Source organism: Loxodonta africana, chromosome 1, assembly GCF_030014295.1.
Source record: "Loxodonta africana isolate mLoxAfr1 chromosome 1, mLoxAfr1.hap2, whole genome shotgun sequence".
Taxonomy (NCBI): Eukaryota; Metazoa; Chordata; class Mammalia; order Proboscidea; family Elephantidae; genus Loxodonta; species Loxodonta africana.
In genome coordinates, this window is record NC_087342.1 from 106262312 (window position 1) to 106280624 (window position 18313).

At 40.0% G+C, this 18313-nt stretch overlaps 2 protein-coding genes across 9 annotated transcripts in view; one reads left to right on the plus strand and one right to left on the minus strand.

Annotated features, from left to right (window-relative positions):
* XPO5 (exportin 5) overlaps nt 1-17641 on the minus strand; it is a 54044-nt gene extending 36403 nt beyond the window's left edge. The window contains exons 1-10 of one of the 3 annotated variants that reach the window (XM_064286568.1): nt 17390-17641; nt 16060-16181; nt 14732-14804; nt 13311-13448; nt 12995-13177; nt 5447-5473; nt 4887-5072; nt 4135-4211; nt 2345-2444; nt 1380-1463 (exon numbers count right to left, since the gene is read on the minus strand). In XM_064286568.1, coding sequence (XP_064142638.1) covers nt 1380-1463; nt 2345-2444; nt 4135-4211; nt 4887-5072; nt 5447-5473; nt 12995-13177; nt 13311-13448; nt 14732-14804; nt 16060-16181; nt 17390-17494 — 1095 coding nt within the window. In that variant the 5' untranslated portion in view covers nt 17495-17641. Of the gene's footprint in view, nt 1-1379; nt 1464-2344; nt 2445-4134; nt 4212-4886; nt 5073-5446; nt 5474-12994; nt 13178-13310; nt 13449-14694; nt 14808-16059; nt 16182-17389 lie in introns of those variants that run through there. The other 2 variants (XM_064286563.1, XM_064286571.1) reach the window with 2 other exon arrangements.
* The window catches only part of POLH (DNA polymerase eta), a 34228-nt gene continuing 32832 nt past the window's right edge, over nt 16918-18313 (plus strand). For 2 of the 6 annotated variants that reach the window (XM_023545434.2, XM_064286617.1), the window contains exon 1: nt 17758-18079. The gene's annotated coding sequence lies outside the window, so the exon portion shown is untranslated. Of the gene's footprint in view, nt 17027-17746; nt 18080-18313 lie in introns of those variants that run through there. The other 4 variants (XM_023545420.2, XM_023545425.2, XM_003403897.4 and 1 more) reach the window with 4 other exon arrangements.

Here is an 18313-nt window from a genome sequence, read left to right on the forward strand (position 1 = left end):
AATCCATGAAGCATCTCATAATATAGATGAATCTGGAAGACATTATGCTGAGTGAAATTAGTCGCACAAGGACAAATATTGTATGAGGCTATTATTATAAGAACTCAAAAAGAGGTTTAAACACATTTTTTGATGGTTACGAGAATGGGGAGGGAGGGAGAGGGGAATTCACTAACCACTATGCCATCAGGGTTTCCTAACTAGACAGTAGACAAGAATTATCTTAGATGAAGAGAAGGACAACACAGAATACAGGGGAAGTCAGCGCAACTGGACTAAACCAAAAGCTAAGAAGCTTCCTGAACACAACCAAACGCTTTGAGGGACAGAGTAGCTTGGGCTGGGGTCTGGAGACCATGGTTTTGGGGGACATCTAGGTCATCTGGCATAACAAAGTTTATTAAGAAAATGTTCTGCATCCTACTTTGGTGAGTGGTGTTTGGGATCTTAAAAGGTAGCAAGTGGCCATCTAAGACGGTCCCAACCCACCTGGAGCAAAGGAAAATGAAAAACACCAAAGACACAAGGAAAATACGAGCCCAAGAGACAGAAAGGGTCACATAAACCAGAGACTCCATCAGTCTGAGACCAGAAGAACTAGCTGATGCCCAGCTACCACCAATTACCGCCCTGACAGGAAACACAACAGAGTCCTGACACAGCAGGTGAAAAGTGGGGTGCAGAACTCAAATTCTAGTAAAAAAAACCAGACTTACTGGTCTGAGACTGGAGGAACCTCAGAAGACATGGCCTTCGGACTCTCTATTAGCCCAAAACTAAACCCATTCTCAAAGCCAACTCTTCAAAGATTATACTGGACTACAAGACATAAAATGATACTTGTGAAGAGTGTGCTTCTTAGCTCAAGGAGATACATGAGACTAAATGGGTAGCTCCTGTCCAGAGGTGAGATGAGAAGGCAGAAAGGGACAAGAGCTGGTTGAACAAACAAGGGAAATACAGGTGAGAAAGTAGTGTGCTGTCACATTATAGGGAGTATAACTAGGGTCATATAACAATGTGTGTATAGTATTTTTGTATGAGAAACTAAGGTGAACTTGTAAACCTTCACTTAAAGCACAATAAAATAAAAAAAGGAAAAAAAAAAAAAAAATACCACTAGCACCGAATCAGCTCGGACATACCTCACATGTGACTGAGGTATCAGGATGATGTTACCTGAGGGGAAAACATGTTAACCTAGACAGTGCAATGTTTGGCTCGGGAAGAAGACCCAATGATTCTCTTAATGAAATAACACAATAGTCATTTCCTAGGGCCTTAAGAGACACATTATATATGAGCTGCTAATATTTCAGGCCACGATGCTTGATTTTGGCTCACTTAAATTTTTGAGAAGCTATCTGTAAAAAGCTTACCTGACTTGGATGGATTGTGAAAGCAAGAAAAGACTCCAGGTATTTTCCAAAGTTCGCTGGAGTTTCTACATCGGAATCTACACCCTGTAAGACGAAAAGACCTCTACATTAATGATGTTTATGTGGGAGGGAGGGGAGCAGGGAAGAAAGGAATACGGATATCTTAAACACTCTAAAAAGTTTCAGTGTTGAAAGCACTTTATACTTCCCTTTGGCCAAAGGAAGGCATCATTTCAAGGGCTAAAAACTAGGACAGCCACTTTACCTCCTCAATCATCATTTTTAAAATCCATTCCGTGGTCAAATAGTAAATTAAAAAAGAATATTCATTTTGAAAATTACGGAGACAAGAAATCCCCATTAGTTCTTCAGAGCTGGTCTACTCACATCTCTGTGACCCAACCTATTAAATAACCGTTCAGTGGTTCAGGTCATTATGTCTCAAACTCCATCCTTTCTAACCACTCAAACTATCACAAAAAGGCAAAATATTAAATTCAAATGTTTGTTCCAATGCCTTATCTTTCAACTTTCAAGACTGAGGATTAAACATTTTTCCAGGTCAATTAGGCTAAAGTTTTCTTTTATGATCCAATAACACTGGGAAAATGCTTCTTTATTTAAATCCATAATGTTTCATGGTTAAATAGAACTTCAAAGGGTGACACACTCAGCAGACTAAATCTTCTACAAGCATGAAAATTCAAAAGAATACCAACACTGCATTTTTGGAATAAAGGATATAGATGTTCTCCATTGATATTAATAATTGATTTGTTAAAAGAAACTTACACCATTCAAACCCTATCATATTAACATAATTTAACCTACAGAATCATTAATATAATCTGTGGGGGTAATGCCCCATCAGGCCAGAATTAATGGCATCTGCCACTCCTTATGCAAATGACATTCTAACTGCTCTCCCCAGTGGCCCTGAAGCTGTCCAGAAAGTAAGTGCTCACCAGCAATGCACACAGCTGATTGCCCAGAGCACACAACACCTGACAAAGTCTCTTCAAGAAGACATAGTGTTTCTCTACCAAGCCTCCTCCGTCGGCAGTTCTGTAAAATGAGATAACAGCGTGATTAGCCGTACATCAAGAGAGCCAATGAGATTCCCATTATATATGTTCTGTGCCTCAACATTCAAATTTCAGTTGATATTTAAAGTAAAAAGAGCAAACAAAAAAGCCAACCAAACACTAAAAGACTGATGAGGAATATGGCTCAACGCAATCTCATCCTTCGAGAGATGCTCTAGCTCTGGGCATTATATAATGTAAGTTTTGAACATGGCTGTATAAAACAGTTTACATGCTTATAGCTGCACAAAAAAGATACCAGTTGACACCTAGTGAAGACTTAAAGAGAGCTTACGGGGGGAATATGTAACCAAAAAAATAAAAAGAGGTGTAATAAAAACATGACTTTGTGTCTCATTTCTTTAAGTTGTTCAGTTCAGTTCTGCAATCTTTTGTCTCCTATTTTAGACTCCAAATAATGCTCTGCTAAATAAGAAAAAAACTTCACACTTATTTGGTGGCAAAAACTGATCTTAAATGATGTAAGACTACTTACAGTAACAATAAGAAAAAAACTTTACACTTATGTGGTGGCAAAAACTGACCTTAAATGATGTAAGACTACTTACAGTAACAGAGATTAGTACTGACCAGTGTGAATACCAGCCATATTAGCTGTTTTTGTAAGCAACAGAATATGTATAACATAAAAAGCATGGGCGTGTGGGTAACCAAATACTAGTCTCTAGTGATGCTGAATGGCAGTATGAAGTTATGGTCTCGAGTACAGACTCTGGAGCCTGACTACCTGGGTTTGAATCATGGCTCTAGTTAACTATGGGTATGGTATAGTACCTCCAGCACAAACGGAGATGGGGCACCTCAGTGTAAATGTCACGCTCTCTATGGAACTAAGAAACAGGCCCCAAAAGCAGTTATAACAGTGGCTACCCAAAAGACATATTATTCTTTTAATTACCAGGACCCTAAAAACAGAGCTGCAGTCTCCATAGGAAATAAAGTCATCATAAATGTTATACCCAAATGGAAGTAAGAAATTTTAAGATGTTACATTTCACAACTTTTCATTTGCTGTTGGGACCTAAAATAAGGAAAAGGTATCAAAAAAGAGCGTTGCAGCAGCTTTGGCTAATCGTAACGTGTAATTCTACTTGACTCCTTGGTAACAAGCACATATCAGGAAATGCTTTAGTATTTTCCAGAGCAAGTGGGAGAAGTAAGTGGAAGCCATTATTTAAGGACGTAGAACGTCTTTACAGATTTTATGCACACATTTCTCAGTATATTCCTGCTGTTTCCAAGAACCTCCGCACTTCAGGTATTGATTATGCTAACAGGGAGAGCACCTGGAGTTTGGCACACAGGGCAGGCCTTGGGAGAGACTCTGGTCCAACAGATCAGTGCAATCTCTGGCCCGGTCATCAAGGCACCAAGAGGCCCAGGGATCATCGGGAGCATTAAAGAGGATCAACAAGATGAGCTGTCTGGGGAGAACTGTGAAAGTGACGGGGTGCTAAGTCAGTGGCCACAACTTACTTCTAGCATCAGGTCTTCAAAAAGGCTGAAGTTCCTTTAAGATTGCCTGTCTTATCTAAAAACACGGTCAATTGTAGGACAGCCAGCATTTAGGTAGGAACTTCAGGTATTTCCACAGAAGATATAAAAGTGACAGAGATTAGAAAAACACATAGAAAAGTGAAGATACTCACTGTGCAGCAGAAAGTATATAATGCATGGCAACATCTCCAAATAGGACCATCAAGGGCTTCCGGTCTTCTAATTTGCCCTAGACCCAATTTTAGGCAAACACAGCATATAAACTGTATTATTAAAAGCCTCAAAGTACTGACACCTTCTATACCTATATATTGACTTCGCAATTTCTCATATACCCAAGGGGCTGACTGAACACTAGAAAAGGCAAACTCCTTAAAGCCAAATATAGATACGACTTAAGTTTTTAAATATGTTAGGTAATAATGCTAATATGACAGCAAAGTAAATTATATCCAAAGTACATTATTATTTGTAAGGTATTTCCACAAGGAAACAAGTCATAGTCCCATTTATTTGCCAAAACAGATACAAAGCCAGCATAGCCACCGTTTAAGATTCTTTGACATAAACACTGTTAGTTTTAAACTTTAACATCATTTTTATCTTCTTTCTTAAGTGTGAAATGCCAAGATTCACAGCTGTTTCAAGAACAAAGTAGCCTGACAAATCACTCTCTCTCTCTATTCTACCAGTGTAACCCCAGAATACTGGCAAACTACTTACTGTCCAAGGGGTTGGAGGTAGGCAGCCTTAAGTTTAAAAAAACAAAACAAAACACAAAAAACCCTCAAGCCACTGAATGCCTTAATGTCTTTCTGTCAGAATATTCAATTTAAAATATACATACACACCTACCCCTCAAAGACTCTGAGGATAAAACAGTCAGCTTAAAGTGGTAACTTACTTTTCTGCTGACTGCAATGAGAAGACACTCAGCTGCTCCCAACTGAAGTTCTTGTTCATTCAGAAGTAGACACAGCATCTCCAGGAGTTTACAGTTTTCCGCAGTAACATGACTCATGGACACCCAGTCAATGTAGCCTGCCAGAGTATTCAGTGCTGCAACTCCTACTCGATAGTTTGCTTGGGCCTGCATGAAAAAAAATAATTTCTGACCATTAAGTCCCCACTAACAGGCAAGGACACCATAGTTATAACTAAGCTTCTTCTATTTTCTAGTTCTAAAATGGTTATTTTAAAAATGCACTCAAGTAACAGTCACTGACAGAGGACTCAAAGGTTTCCTTCTGAAATGCAATCACTTCTCAAACACTGGCACTGTCAACATCCATCGAAAAGATCAAACTGACATCTGTGGCCATTTTTTTCTCTATTAAGGAATCCTAAATATTGTCATTTTACCTCCCTTCCACCATGGCTAAGTCTACCCTCCACTAGGTGTATCCATCCCTGTATCTGGGTTCCTCAAAGAAGTCTCCTTCTAGCTCCACACAGAGGTCTTACCTTTGACTCCTGAGAAGTATCTGTCTTCTGAAAGAAAACAAATATAAGATTCAATGTTTTTAATAAGTGAAAAACTAGGTAATAATTACTTCACCTCCCCCTAAAAAACAAGGTCCTTGAATAATAATTCTAAAGTACAGACGCAACTTTTACTCCTGGAAAAGAATGTAACTTTACTAACACAGCTGACACAGTGGCTGCAACAATGGGGTTGAGCACAACAACGAACATGAAGACCAGGCCGTGCTTCGTTCTGTTGTACATACGGTTGCTATGAGTCGGAAACGACTCGGTGGCACCTAAAAACAACGAGAAAACACACGAGCCCTACTGGCACAGTGGTTAAGAGCTATGGCTGCTAGCCAAAAGGTTAGCAGCTCTCATCTACCAGCTGCTCCTTGGAGGCCCTACGTGGCAGTTCTACTCTGTCCTATAGGGGCGCTATGAGTCAGAATTGGCTCAACGGCAGTGGGTTTGGTTTTTTTTTTTTTTAAAGAACACGCAACTGATATTCTCCTAAGAAGGACAGGTTATTTTAAATTTTGCAATATGACAAGAAGTTACCATTTAAAGAGCTTAAACAAATTTATCAGAGAACACTAAGATTCACAAACACGGTTTCAATGCACACAGTTTATAAAGAAAGAAAACTAGTAGATGAACAATGAACAAGGCTCAATATTGCTAGTAATGAAAAAAATGCAGGTTAAAACAAAGTATTACCATTTTTTCCATCTAGCCCAAGACATGACGGATGAGAAAGCTTTGATCACCTTCTCTGACCATAAGGCCATAAAAGCAGAAATCAGTAACAGAAAAAGCAGGGAAAAGAAATTAAACACTTGGAAACTGAACAATACCCTGCTCGAAAAAGACTGGATTAGAGAAGACATTAAGGATGGAATAAAGAAATTCATAGAATCCAATGAGAATGAAAATACTTCCTATCAGAACCTTTGGGACACAGCAAAAGCAGAGCTCAGAGGTCAATTTATATTAATAAATGCACACATACAAAAAGAAGAAAGGGCCAAAATCAAAGAATTATCCCTATAACTTGAACAAATAGAAAGAGTGCAACAAAAGAAAGCCTCAGGCACCAGAAGAAAACAAATAATAAAAATTAGAGCAGAACTAAATGAAACAGAAATGAGAAAAACAATTGAAAGAATTAACAAGACCAAAAGCTGGTTCTTTGAAAAAGTCAACAAACTGATAAACCATTGGCCAAACTGACAAAAGAAAAACGGGAGAGGAAGCAAACAGCCCAAATAAAAAAATGAGATGGGCAATACTACAACATACCCAACTGAAATTAAAAGAATCATACCAGATTACTATGAAAAACTATACTCTAACAAATTTGAAAACCTAGAAGACATGGATGATTTCCTAGAAACACACTACCTACCTAAACTAACACAAACAGAGGTAGAACTAAATAGACCCATAAGCAAAGAAGAGATCGAAAAGGTAAATCAAAAAACTCCCAACAAAAAAAAAAAAGCCCTGGCCAGGATGGCTTCACTGCAGAGTTCTACCAAACTTTCAGAGAAGAGTTAACACCACTACTACTTAAGGTATTTCAGAGCATAGAAAAGGATGGAATACTCCCAAACTTATTCTATGAAGCCAGCATATCCCTGATACCAAAACCAGGTAGACACCACAAAAAAAGGAAATTAAAGACCTATATCCCTCATGAACTTAGATGCAAAAATCCTCAACAAAATTCTAGCCAATGGAATTCAAAGACATAAAGGGCATCCAGATTAGCAAGGAAGAAGTAAAATTATCTCTATTTGCAGACGACATTACCTTATACACAGAAAACCCTAAAGAATCCTCAAGAAAACTATTGAAACTAATAGTTCAGCAGAGTATCAGGCTACAAGATAAACATACAAAAATCAGTTGGATACCTCTATACCAACGAAAAGAACATCGAACAGGAAATCACCAAATCAATACCATTTACAGTAACCCCCAAGAGGATAAAATACTTAGGAATAAATCTTACCAGAGATGTAAAAGACTTATAGAAAGAAAACTACAGTACACTTCTGCAAGAAACCAAAAGAGACCTACATAAGTGGAAAAACACCCCTTGCTCATGGATAGGAAGACTTAGCATTATAAAAATGTGTATTCCACCAAAAGTGATCTATACATTTAATGCAATTCCGATCCAAATTCCAACAACATGCTTTAATGAGATGGAGAAACAAATTACCCATTTCATATGGAAGGGAAAGAGGCCCCAGATAAGTAAAGTAGGAGGCCTTACTCTGCCTGATTTTAGAATCTATTATACCACCACAGTAGTCAAAACAACCTGGTAGTGGTACAACAACAGATACATAGACCAATGGAACAGAATTGAGAATCCAGACATAAATCCATCCACATATGAGCAGTTGATATTTGACAAAGGCCCCAAAACAGTTAAATGGGGAAAAGACAGTCTTTTTAACAAATGGTGCTGACATAACTGGATATCCATTTGCAAAAAAATGAAACAAGACCCATACTCACTCCACGCAAAAAAACAAGCTAAAAATGGATCAAAGGCCCAAATATAAAATCTAAAATGATAAAGACCATGGAATAAAAATAGGGACAACGCTAGGAGCCCTAATACGTGGCATAAACAGTATTCAAAACATTACTAACAATGTAGAAGAAAAACTAGATAACTGGGAGCTCCTAAAAACCAAACACCTATGCTCATACAAAGACTTCACCGAAAGAGTAAAAAGACTACCTACAGACTGGGAAAAAGTGTTTAGCTGTGACATTTCCCATCAGCACCTGATCTCTAAGATCTACATGATACGGCAAAAACTCAACTACAAAAAGACAAATAACCCAATTAAAAGAGGGGCAAACGATATGAACAGACACTTCACTAAAGAAGACATTCAGGTAGCTAACAGATACATGAGGAAATGCCCACAATCATTAGCCATTAGAGAAATGCAAATCAAAACTACAATGAGATTTCATCTCACTCCAACAAGGCTGGCATTAATCCAAAAAACACAAAATAATGAATGTTGGAGAGGCTGTGGAGAGATTGGAACACTTACACACTGCTGGTGGGAATGTCAAATGGTACAGCCACTTAGGAAATTGATTTGGAGCTTCCTTAAAAAGCTAGAAAAAGAACTACCACACGATCCAGCAATCCCACTCCTTGGAATATATCCTTGAGAAATAAGAGCCTTTACACGAACAGATATATGCACACCCGTGTTTACTGCAGCACTGTGTACAACAGCAAAAAGATGGAAGCAACCAAGGTGCCCATCAATGGATGAATGGATAAATAAATTATGGTATATTCACACGACGGAATACTACGCATCGATAAAGAACAGTGATGAACCTGTGAAACATTTTATAACATGGAGGAACCTGGAAGGCATTATGCTGAGTGAAATTAGTCAGTTGCAAAAGAACAAATATTATATAAGACCACTATTATAAGAACTTGAGAAATAGTTTAAACTGAGAAGAAAATATTCTTTTGTGGTTACTAGAGGGGGGAGGGAGGGAGGGTGGGAGAGGGGCATTCACTAATTAAGACAGTAGATGAGAACTACCTTAGGTGAAGGGAAAGACAACACACAACACAGGGGAGGTCAGCACAACTGGACTAAACCAAAAGCAAAGAAGTTTCCTCAATAAACTGAATGCTTTGAAGGCCAGCATAGCAGGGGCAGGGGTCTGGGGACCATGGTTTCAGGGGACATCTAGGTCAATTGGCGTAACAAAATCTATTAAAAAACATTCTGCATCCCACTTTGAAGAGTGGCGTCTGGGGTCTTAAACGCTAGCAAGCAGCCATCTAAGATGCATCAATGAGTCTCAACCCACCTGGATCAAAGGAGAATGAAGAACTCCAAGGACATAAGGTAATTACGAGCCCAAGAGACAGAAAGGGCCACGTGAACCAGAGACTACATCATCCTGAGACCAGAAGAACTAGATGGTGCCCGGCTACAACCCATGACTGCCCTGACAGGGAACACAACAGAGAACCCCTGAGGGAGCAGGAGAGCAGTGGGATGCAGACCCCAAATTCTCATTAAAGACCAGACTTAATGGTCTGACTGAGACTAGAAGGACCCTGGAGGTCATGGCGCCCAGACCTTCTGTTGGCCCAGGACAGGAACCATTCCCGAAGCCAACTCTTCAGACATGGATTGGACTGGGCAATGGGTTGGAGAGGGATGCTGGTGAGGAGTGAGCTTCTTGGATCAGGTGGACACTTGAGACTATGTTGATATCTCCTGCCTGGAGGGGAGATGAGAGGGTAGAGGGGGTTAGAAGCTGGTGAAATGGACAGAAAAAGAGAGTGTGGAGGGAGAGAGTGGGCTGTCTCATTAGGGGGAGAGTAATTGGGAGTATGTAGCAAGGTGTACATAACTTTTTGTGAGAGACTGACTTGATTTGTAAACTTCCAATAAAAATCATTACAAAAAAAAGAGAAAGCTCTGAGAATGAATAAGACAGACTGACATACAGACAGCAATTCCAGACTCTGGGGATCCAACAACAACCAGGTTTATAGGTTATGGTTCTGCCAACCAGACTCACTGTCAAGCCACCTGTTCAAATTGCGTCACCAGGAAATGAGAATGGAAGCCTCTTGGAAGATCCTTTGAACTCATCAAAGTATCAGCATATTTCTTTTATGCCAACTTTATGCCATTTTCCATATTAAAATACAAAGAAACCCTAACTGGCAAGAGTACATCGAAATGACATGTTAATGGAAAAAAGCAAGAAATAAACTTATGTGCATATAATTTATGGGAAAAAACATGCACAAAAATATTATATGCTAAATTCATCAAAATGGTTACTTAGTAAATGTTGCATAATTATAGCTGGTTTTTATCCTTAAAGTTCAACTTCCACAATGATGTTACATAATTTTTATAATTTACAAACATATAAAACTAGTATTTTCCTCAGGAATTCCTACACTTAAAATTAAGAATAATTCCTGAAGGTAGTTAAAGGAAAATATAAACAGGAATAATAACTTCTGAAGTAACCGGAAACTCACCACCGTTCGGATTATAAAGGATTTGTTTTACAGTTCCTTCTCCCAACTTTCAAAAAATATTTTTTATAAAGAGCATATAGTAAGCTTTACACGGTCAAGCAGACGTTTTAACAGGGCACAGATAAGTAGAACCCACTACCAAAAAAAAAAAAGACCAAACCCACCGCCGTCGAGTCGATTCCCACTCAAAGCGACCCTATAGGACAGGGTAGAACTGACCGACAGTTTCCAAGGAGCACGTGGTGGATTCGAACTACTCATCTCTTGGTTAGCAGCTGTAGCACTTAATCACTATGCCACCAGGGTTTCCAATCTACTAATGCTGCCCAGGAAGGAAAAGGGATCCAAGTGACAACAATCAAGTCCAGCCTCCACTGTTTGCTACAGCGAATATTTAATTCCCATTCTGATCTTCCATGCCTCCTGGGACCAGTGCAGGGGCCAGAGTGATGGAACAAGGAGAGGGAGCCTATTCCTTCCATCTTTATTAATCGCTCAACCCATGCCCCACCTGGAAGGTGAAGAGATTAAAGGAGAGAAGGAACGATGAGAAAACTGAGAAGCTGATGGTACACAAAGTAGCTCTTGGCGTGCTCTGGTTCTGGGCACAAGTGGTATCCTGGTTTAGCAGATGGAGAGAACTGACGCCAAGGCTAAGGAAGAAGCCACAGTAGATATGTCTCTAATTTGTGTCAGAGATATCATCCTGCTATGGCAGCATGCTACAGGCTAGGTTTCTACAACATCTAAGTATTCATAATCCCGAAATATTTGAAAATCCATGAACTTCACTAAATCATTATGTCATAAGCAAAAGATTACCTTTAATGTTACACCACTGCAATGCTTCTCTTATAAAATCTATGGTCACGCATCTTCAAAATGGTTATAGCTCTACACATCCGAACTCCTTTAGTATTCTACCAATACCACATCAATTTTCAGAAATTCCTAAGAGTCATCTCTCAATTCATCTTATGCAGATGATACTCAAAGAAGCTGCTATTCTACAGAGTTGAAGAATCTTTTCTGTGGAACGTTAAAACTTCCCAATCAAAAAGATTCTTACATTAAAAAATATATACATACTTACTAATACATACATACAAGATTTATATATATATTTACTAAGCCACTGCCACTATTCATTTGCTACTTAAGACTATAAAACACACTTGAGAATCTGACCATTTCCCAAAGAAGTCTGTCCATTTAACAGGGCAGGTCTCCTCTATGTGACAACTGTTTCCCTCCTCCCAGGAGTTAAATCAGGGAAAATCAAAGAGTATCTCCCTAATCCTCAACACACATTTTTAAATGCGAGTTTTTTCTTGATATTATCTTTTTAAGAATATTTTAAGATATTCTGGGTAAAGAGTACATATAACAACAAAAAAAAAGGCTTGAACTCCAGCTCAACCATTTATTAGACAGAAGATTTTCAAATAATTATGCTGAGCCTTGGTTTCCTCAACTATAAAACTGGGACGACATTTTCTGACTCCTGGCATTGTTTTGATGTTTAAGTAACATATAAAATGCCAAACAAGTATATGGCATATGTCATGTACTCACTCTGAGTTCTTCCCCTTCTTCCTCCTCACCAAACTCACAGTCTTTTCCTCATCATCTGACAGTTCAGTTAGTACCTACCATTTCTCTGAAAATAGACCTAATGAGGCTGCCATGGGCATAAAAAATAACCAAGTCTAGTAATACAATCTGTGAAATAAGTACTTATGAGAATGCTAAGTCAGTACTATTGACATTTGGTGTTGAATAATTCTTTGTTGTAGGAGGTTGTCCTGTACATTGTAAGATATTTAGAAGCATCACTGTCTAAACCCACTAGATGCAGGAGCAACCCCCAGTTGTAACAACCAAAATGTCTGGAGACATTGCCCAATGTTCCCTGGGCGGCAAAGCTGCCCCTGCTTGAGAACTACTGTGCTAGATTAACTTTCAAACTGCCTTCTTCTGAAGGGTCCCTGCTAAAACGAAAATAGTTGGGTAAGACAGTATCTCACTTGTCCTTTGCTGCAGAAGAAAAAGGAAGAATGAAAATACCAAGGGATCGCTGCAGTTGACATTAATAAACTCGGTGGTGCACAGTTGTGTCCACTGCAAAAGAAATCAGGACTATCACATTTAATAACGATACTACCTTGACCAACAGAAACCCGGATTTTCAAATAGTAACAAATAGCCTTTATTTTTAAACTATTTTAAGTTTTTTTTTCCTACTATAAAAGAAATTTTTACTAGCAAAGAAACTGAATGAACTGAATTTGTTAGAAAATTAATTCATTTTTCCCATGATCTACCAGGTTCTTTTTTACTTACAAAATGGCCTTTTCTTTTGCTAAAGCAGGCACTCTAGCTCCTTGTTGAAGGATTAGTTTCTTAAAAAACAAAGAAAAAAGCCACTCACGTTAGGAAATAGGACTTTCTTGGGGTAGGGTATCCCTTACCACTTGCCGGTACTTGTTTAAATTTTCTTGAAGTGTGTTAAGTAGAAAAGCGAAGATCCTTTCCATGTTCTGGGTTAATGTTTGCTGGATATCCCTTCTTCTTTGAGGGGGAAGTGTCTGAAAGGTCACCACATCCTCCGCCAGTCGCAAAAGGATGAACATCACTAATTCTGTCTGTGTTTCCTATGCCAACAGAAATAAGCTAGTTAAATTAAATTAAAATGCTGACTCTCACCCCCCCACCAAAAAAAAGACAGTATAAAAAATTTGAAGATTACAGAACAGTATATTGAATTGATTTATCCATTCTTCATACCCCTTGTTTGGAAAGAGCATCCAATTCTATTAGCATGTCAGGCCAATGCTGTGGCCACTCTCGCTTGATCATTTCTACTACGATGCGAGACAGAACATCTTTAATGTGGTTCTCCTCTTCCAAAATGTTTAATGTTCCCTGAAAAAGAATGAGAGATACTGAGAGATCTGCAAGGTCGAATTTAAGGAACACCGGGCTGTAAAAGTATATAAAACTCATGAGCAGGCCTGCTTTTAAACTAAGTACAACAAACAAACCTGTTCATCATGTTTGAGTCACTTACCCTGCATTCCCTCTAATCATTCTTCCCACGTAAAGCTTAAGTGAGGGTTGTACCACTAATAAAATGCCGCTGAAGAGCAAGGAAGACATCATAGCTCTCCCTTCAAAACGAAGAAACTCTCATATAGATTGTTTCATTTTTTGAGAGCGTCACAACAGAAAAGTATAGAAATAAGGAACAAGAGTATGCTGAGAGAATGTTAAAACTGGAGGGTCTGGAGATGCAATTAATATTTTACCAACAGTTACAGTATTAGAAGATACAGAAAGATTATCACTAGGTTTCTCTTATTCTGAAGTTTGAAAATGTCAAGACTAAGGAAGTATGATTTCTATTGTCGCCCCAGAAACAGCACTAAAAAAGTATTAGCTAAATAAGTTAATCAGTAATTATAAAAGCTTTTTTTTTTTTCTATTGAAGACACTAGATTTTGGAGATGAAAAGGGGTAGGGACTCCATCTTTCATACCCTTTTGTTTAAAAGAAAGAAAAGAAAAAAGGCTATAGACTTTAAACATTTAAAGTCATCTTCTAACTGGGGAAACAATTCATTCTACATATTTTTATTACTAGTATCATACAGTACAGTTTGGAATAAAAGATAACAAACAGCAAAGTTTTAATCTTTTAAACCTATGAATTCATTCATTTGCTGAAAATGTTTAATCTCTTCTGTCCTATCTTTATATTTTAAAAACAGAAGCCAGCACGTAAGGGATGAAATTAAATCTAGTAAGAGAAGTTTGGGAGCCCTGATGGAAAGGTGGTTAAGCTGCTGAGAGGTGGGCAGTTTGAACTCACAAGCTGCTCCACAGGAAAAAGATGGGGCAGTCTGCTTCCGTAAAGATTTACAGCCTTCGAAGCCCTATGGGGCAGTTCCACTCTGTCCTGTAAGGGCATTATGAGTGGGAATTGACTTGACTGCATTGGGTTTGGTATTTTTTGGTTAAATGTAATGAATTATGATTTCTTGTTAATGGTAGTCCTTCTACCTTAAAGGTACACATTTAACATTACACCAAACATGCTCTTTGACCTACATAGAACCAGTGAATTTTTATGCAAATGTTAAATTGAAGAAGTCATGTTTTGTCTAAACTACCTTGGAAACACAAGTCTTCCAACCAACCATTCCTTACATTTGCAATCAGCTCCATGACACTGTTCTTCAGGTATACTTTCTCCAATCGAGACATGCTGTTCCATCGAAACCTGGCCACCAAAAAAGAGAAAGTCAGAAACAGAACCCATTAGAAGGCTTCTCTTCAGAAGAAACTAGTTTTGATTCCTGTGTTAGATTATGTTGGCAATTTCATTAGAAAATTATACTTTTGATTTTGTACCCTTCAAAGAATGGGCAAAAATAGTCCACATTTAACCAAAACGCTAGAAACAGAAAAATTCCAGGGGTTTATATATACAGCACTCCATTAACTGGAATTCACATAGGATTTATGCACACATCAGCTTCCCCCATGATTTTATTAATAGACTGAAAACAAATATACATCTGGGACAACTACAATATAGTCGTTTTTTCCAGAAAACACAATCTGATAACACCAACTACCTTATTACGCTGGTTTACAAGGTAATAACAGCACAATTCCAGAAAACCTGAGGCTGAGTCTTAAAAATGGATTTCTGTGATAGGCATTGGAGGAGTTTTCAGTTATTCACATATAATATTGCTTTGGAAGTGCCATTCAGAGACGGTACACACTCAAAACGTAAAAGAAAAGAAAATCAAAAGTAATGTCCAATCACAAATTTATTTATCTATACGCTGTATGGAAACCCTGGTGGCGTAGTGGTTAAGGGCTACAGCTGCTAACCACAGGGTCGGCAGTTCGAATCTGCCAGGTGCTCCTTGGAAACTCTATGGGACAGCTCTACTCTGTCCTATAGGGTCGCTATGAGTCAGAATCGACTCAATGGCACTGGGTTTGGTTTGGGTTTTATACACTGTATAATCCTAAAGAGGCTTTGAGATCTGCCGGCATATATAGATATTCAATAAATGCTGGGTGAGTGACTAGCAGCTATTATTTTTTGAATGCTTAGTATGTAGCAGGCACTTTACAGGATGAAGAAATTGAAGAGCAGAAAGGTTCAGTCTTGAATGAGAATTCCCTGGAGGATCTGATAATTCTGGGTATTATTCCTTTTTCCCTTGAAGAATGCTCTATTCTGCTTACTTAAAGAACATCTAGGGAGCCCTGGAGGCACGTGACTACTAACTGAAACGTTAGCAGCCAGTCCAAGGAAGAAAGATGTGGCAGTCTGCTTCCATAAAGATTTACAGCACTGAAAACCCTGTGGGGCAGTTCTACTTTGTCCTATAGGGTGGCTATGAGTTGGAATCCACTCCACGGCAACAAGTTTTTAAAGAACACCTCTGAGTTATCCAAGAAATAAAGATTTGCTCTCTCACATACTTCAGTGGTAAACTCGTAAAATGCCTTACTTGACAACGTGTTCCAGGATCTGAAGGCCAAAATGCCTGACGATGGCAATTTGTGTTTTCTCAGCCAGCCTCAGGCCACACGGGACACAAATAGGGCACTTTTCTTTAAACTCTTCACAAAACTGAAAAATAAAAAGTTAGTGTTTCTCTTGGGCGTTAAGACAGTGTGGAGACTAAATAAGCTTCGTTCTAAGAAATTCTAATCTGATCAAATCTAGATTACTACTGTATGAGTAAAGAAATGATAAACATTTCTTTCACTCTGATGGTTCCAGATTTTCCATGGTACGGCCTTACTAATATTAAAAAAAAAAAAAAAAAATGACCTAAAGGAGTAAAAAAAAATTGTTAACGATATACCCCTGCAGTACATAAAAGTGAAATGACAATTTCTAGGATTTGTTATATGCCAACAAATCCTGCTGTATTTAGAACTTAAAAGTACAGAATTTAGGTGATGAGTATACCCAGGAGTCACTGCAGTATTATCTCTACTTTTCACGTCTGTTTTAAATATTCCATAACAAAAAACAGACTAATAGAAGCCAGTTGTTTTTTATTTCAAACCCTGGGGCATACATCCATCTACTGTAAAGTTTCCTCCAACTGGCGCTATTTTATGAAATTGCACACTTAAAATATATACAGCACAAATATTTTTCCTAAGCAGCCATTTCTCAGAGCTCACAAACATTGTTTGATAGGGGTATAAGCCCTTTTTCTAATAACATCCCCATTTGTACTAGGATTCCGAAATTGTAACACATGAGTCAGTACCAGGACCAAAGCATCCGGGACTCAAGAAAACTACTTTCAGGAAACCCAAGTGCCCTTGTTAAAATGCAAAGTAAGCGGTAGAAGTTCATCTTTGCTCAAGACTAACACACACTAAAAAACATGGGGCGCGTAAGAACTAGCCCAGAAATGCCCAAGACACAGAAGAGGGGTCAGCGAGAGGTGTATGGATGTAAGTAAAGGTGTACTAGGTGGACTGGAGCTTGGTTAGGATGGATCAGGAGAGTGTGTCAGTAGCGAAACGTTTAGTGCAGGGAAAACTCTAAAGAAAGAGATTGGTGTTGGGGGCGGGATCAACACGTGCGCCACCGGAAGGCGAAGAGATGCGGGATTTGGAGCGCAGCCTGCGTGAGGAAAACGGAGGGACGAAGGGCAAGCGCGGCGAGCAGTGAAGGCGGGGGAGGGAGAGGCGTGGACCGCCGCCAGGGAAGGCCCCCCAAGGGTTGGGGAAGGAGGTCCAGGGGACCGGGGCCGGGGGAGCCGGGGTCAGGGGAGGGTCTCGGACCAGGCCCGGGGGCGCCAGGACCCCGGCTACCTTGAGGGCTTCCAGCCGGTAGCGCTGGGTGGAGCTGGGGTCCATCATGACCGTCACCGCTTTCACCAGCTGCTCGCACAGCGCGTTCACTTGATCCATCTCCATGGCTAGCGCCACGCGCCGCCAGCGCGCAACACGGCCGTCCTAAGAGCACGAGGCACGGACGGCTCCCTTGGCGGCACCACAAGCTGGTACCGGGCCGCGCTGGGCTGGGGGATGGGGAACGGGGGGAGGAGCGTGAGCTGCTGAAGCTCGAGCCAGGAAGGTGCCGGCGCTGCGCACGCGCCCGAGCCGCCAGTGCGCACGCGCCCACGGAAGTGGCGGCAGCCTTGTGACGTTTACTGCGGTGGGCGGAGCGGGCGACGGAAGGGTCGCGGTGCGCAGGCGCGTCAACGGTCCTTATCGGAGTGCGCGCAGTCTGATCATCTGTCAGAAGGGCTTGCGGCTTAGCGCCTAGATCTTGGCTGAACCACACTCCTGGCTGTGCGGGCGCCTGCCCGGGCAAGGATCCTTCGCGACCCTTGGCCCATTTCTCTGTCGACACTGGGAATAGATCTCTCTCGAACAACTGGACTGGTCCTGGAAAGGCGACAAGATATTCAAGACCCTTTCATCTCCCTTTCAGTGGACTCCGAACCCAGCAACTGCGGCTTCCGCCGTTGACAGTTCTGCCAGGTGTTTATCACACTGGTAAGAGAGTTTAGAATTGTGCAGTATCAATGTTTTTAGACTTTTCATGCTGCCTTGGCTATTGGTTTTGTGATACAGCAGAGGCTGGTAACAAAATTAGCCCCCCCCCAATTTTTTTGGGTGGGGGGGCCTAAGTTACGTGAAAATAGAAACGTAGTTAAGGCCCTGGTATTGTCCTCTAAGGGGATTTTTCTTTTAGAAAAAATATTTTTCGCTATAACTCTTAAATCTCCC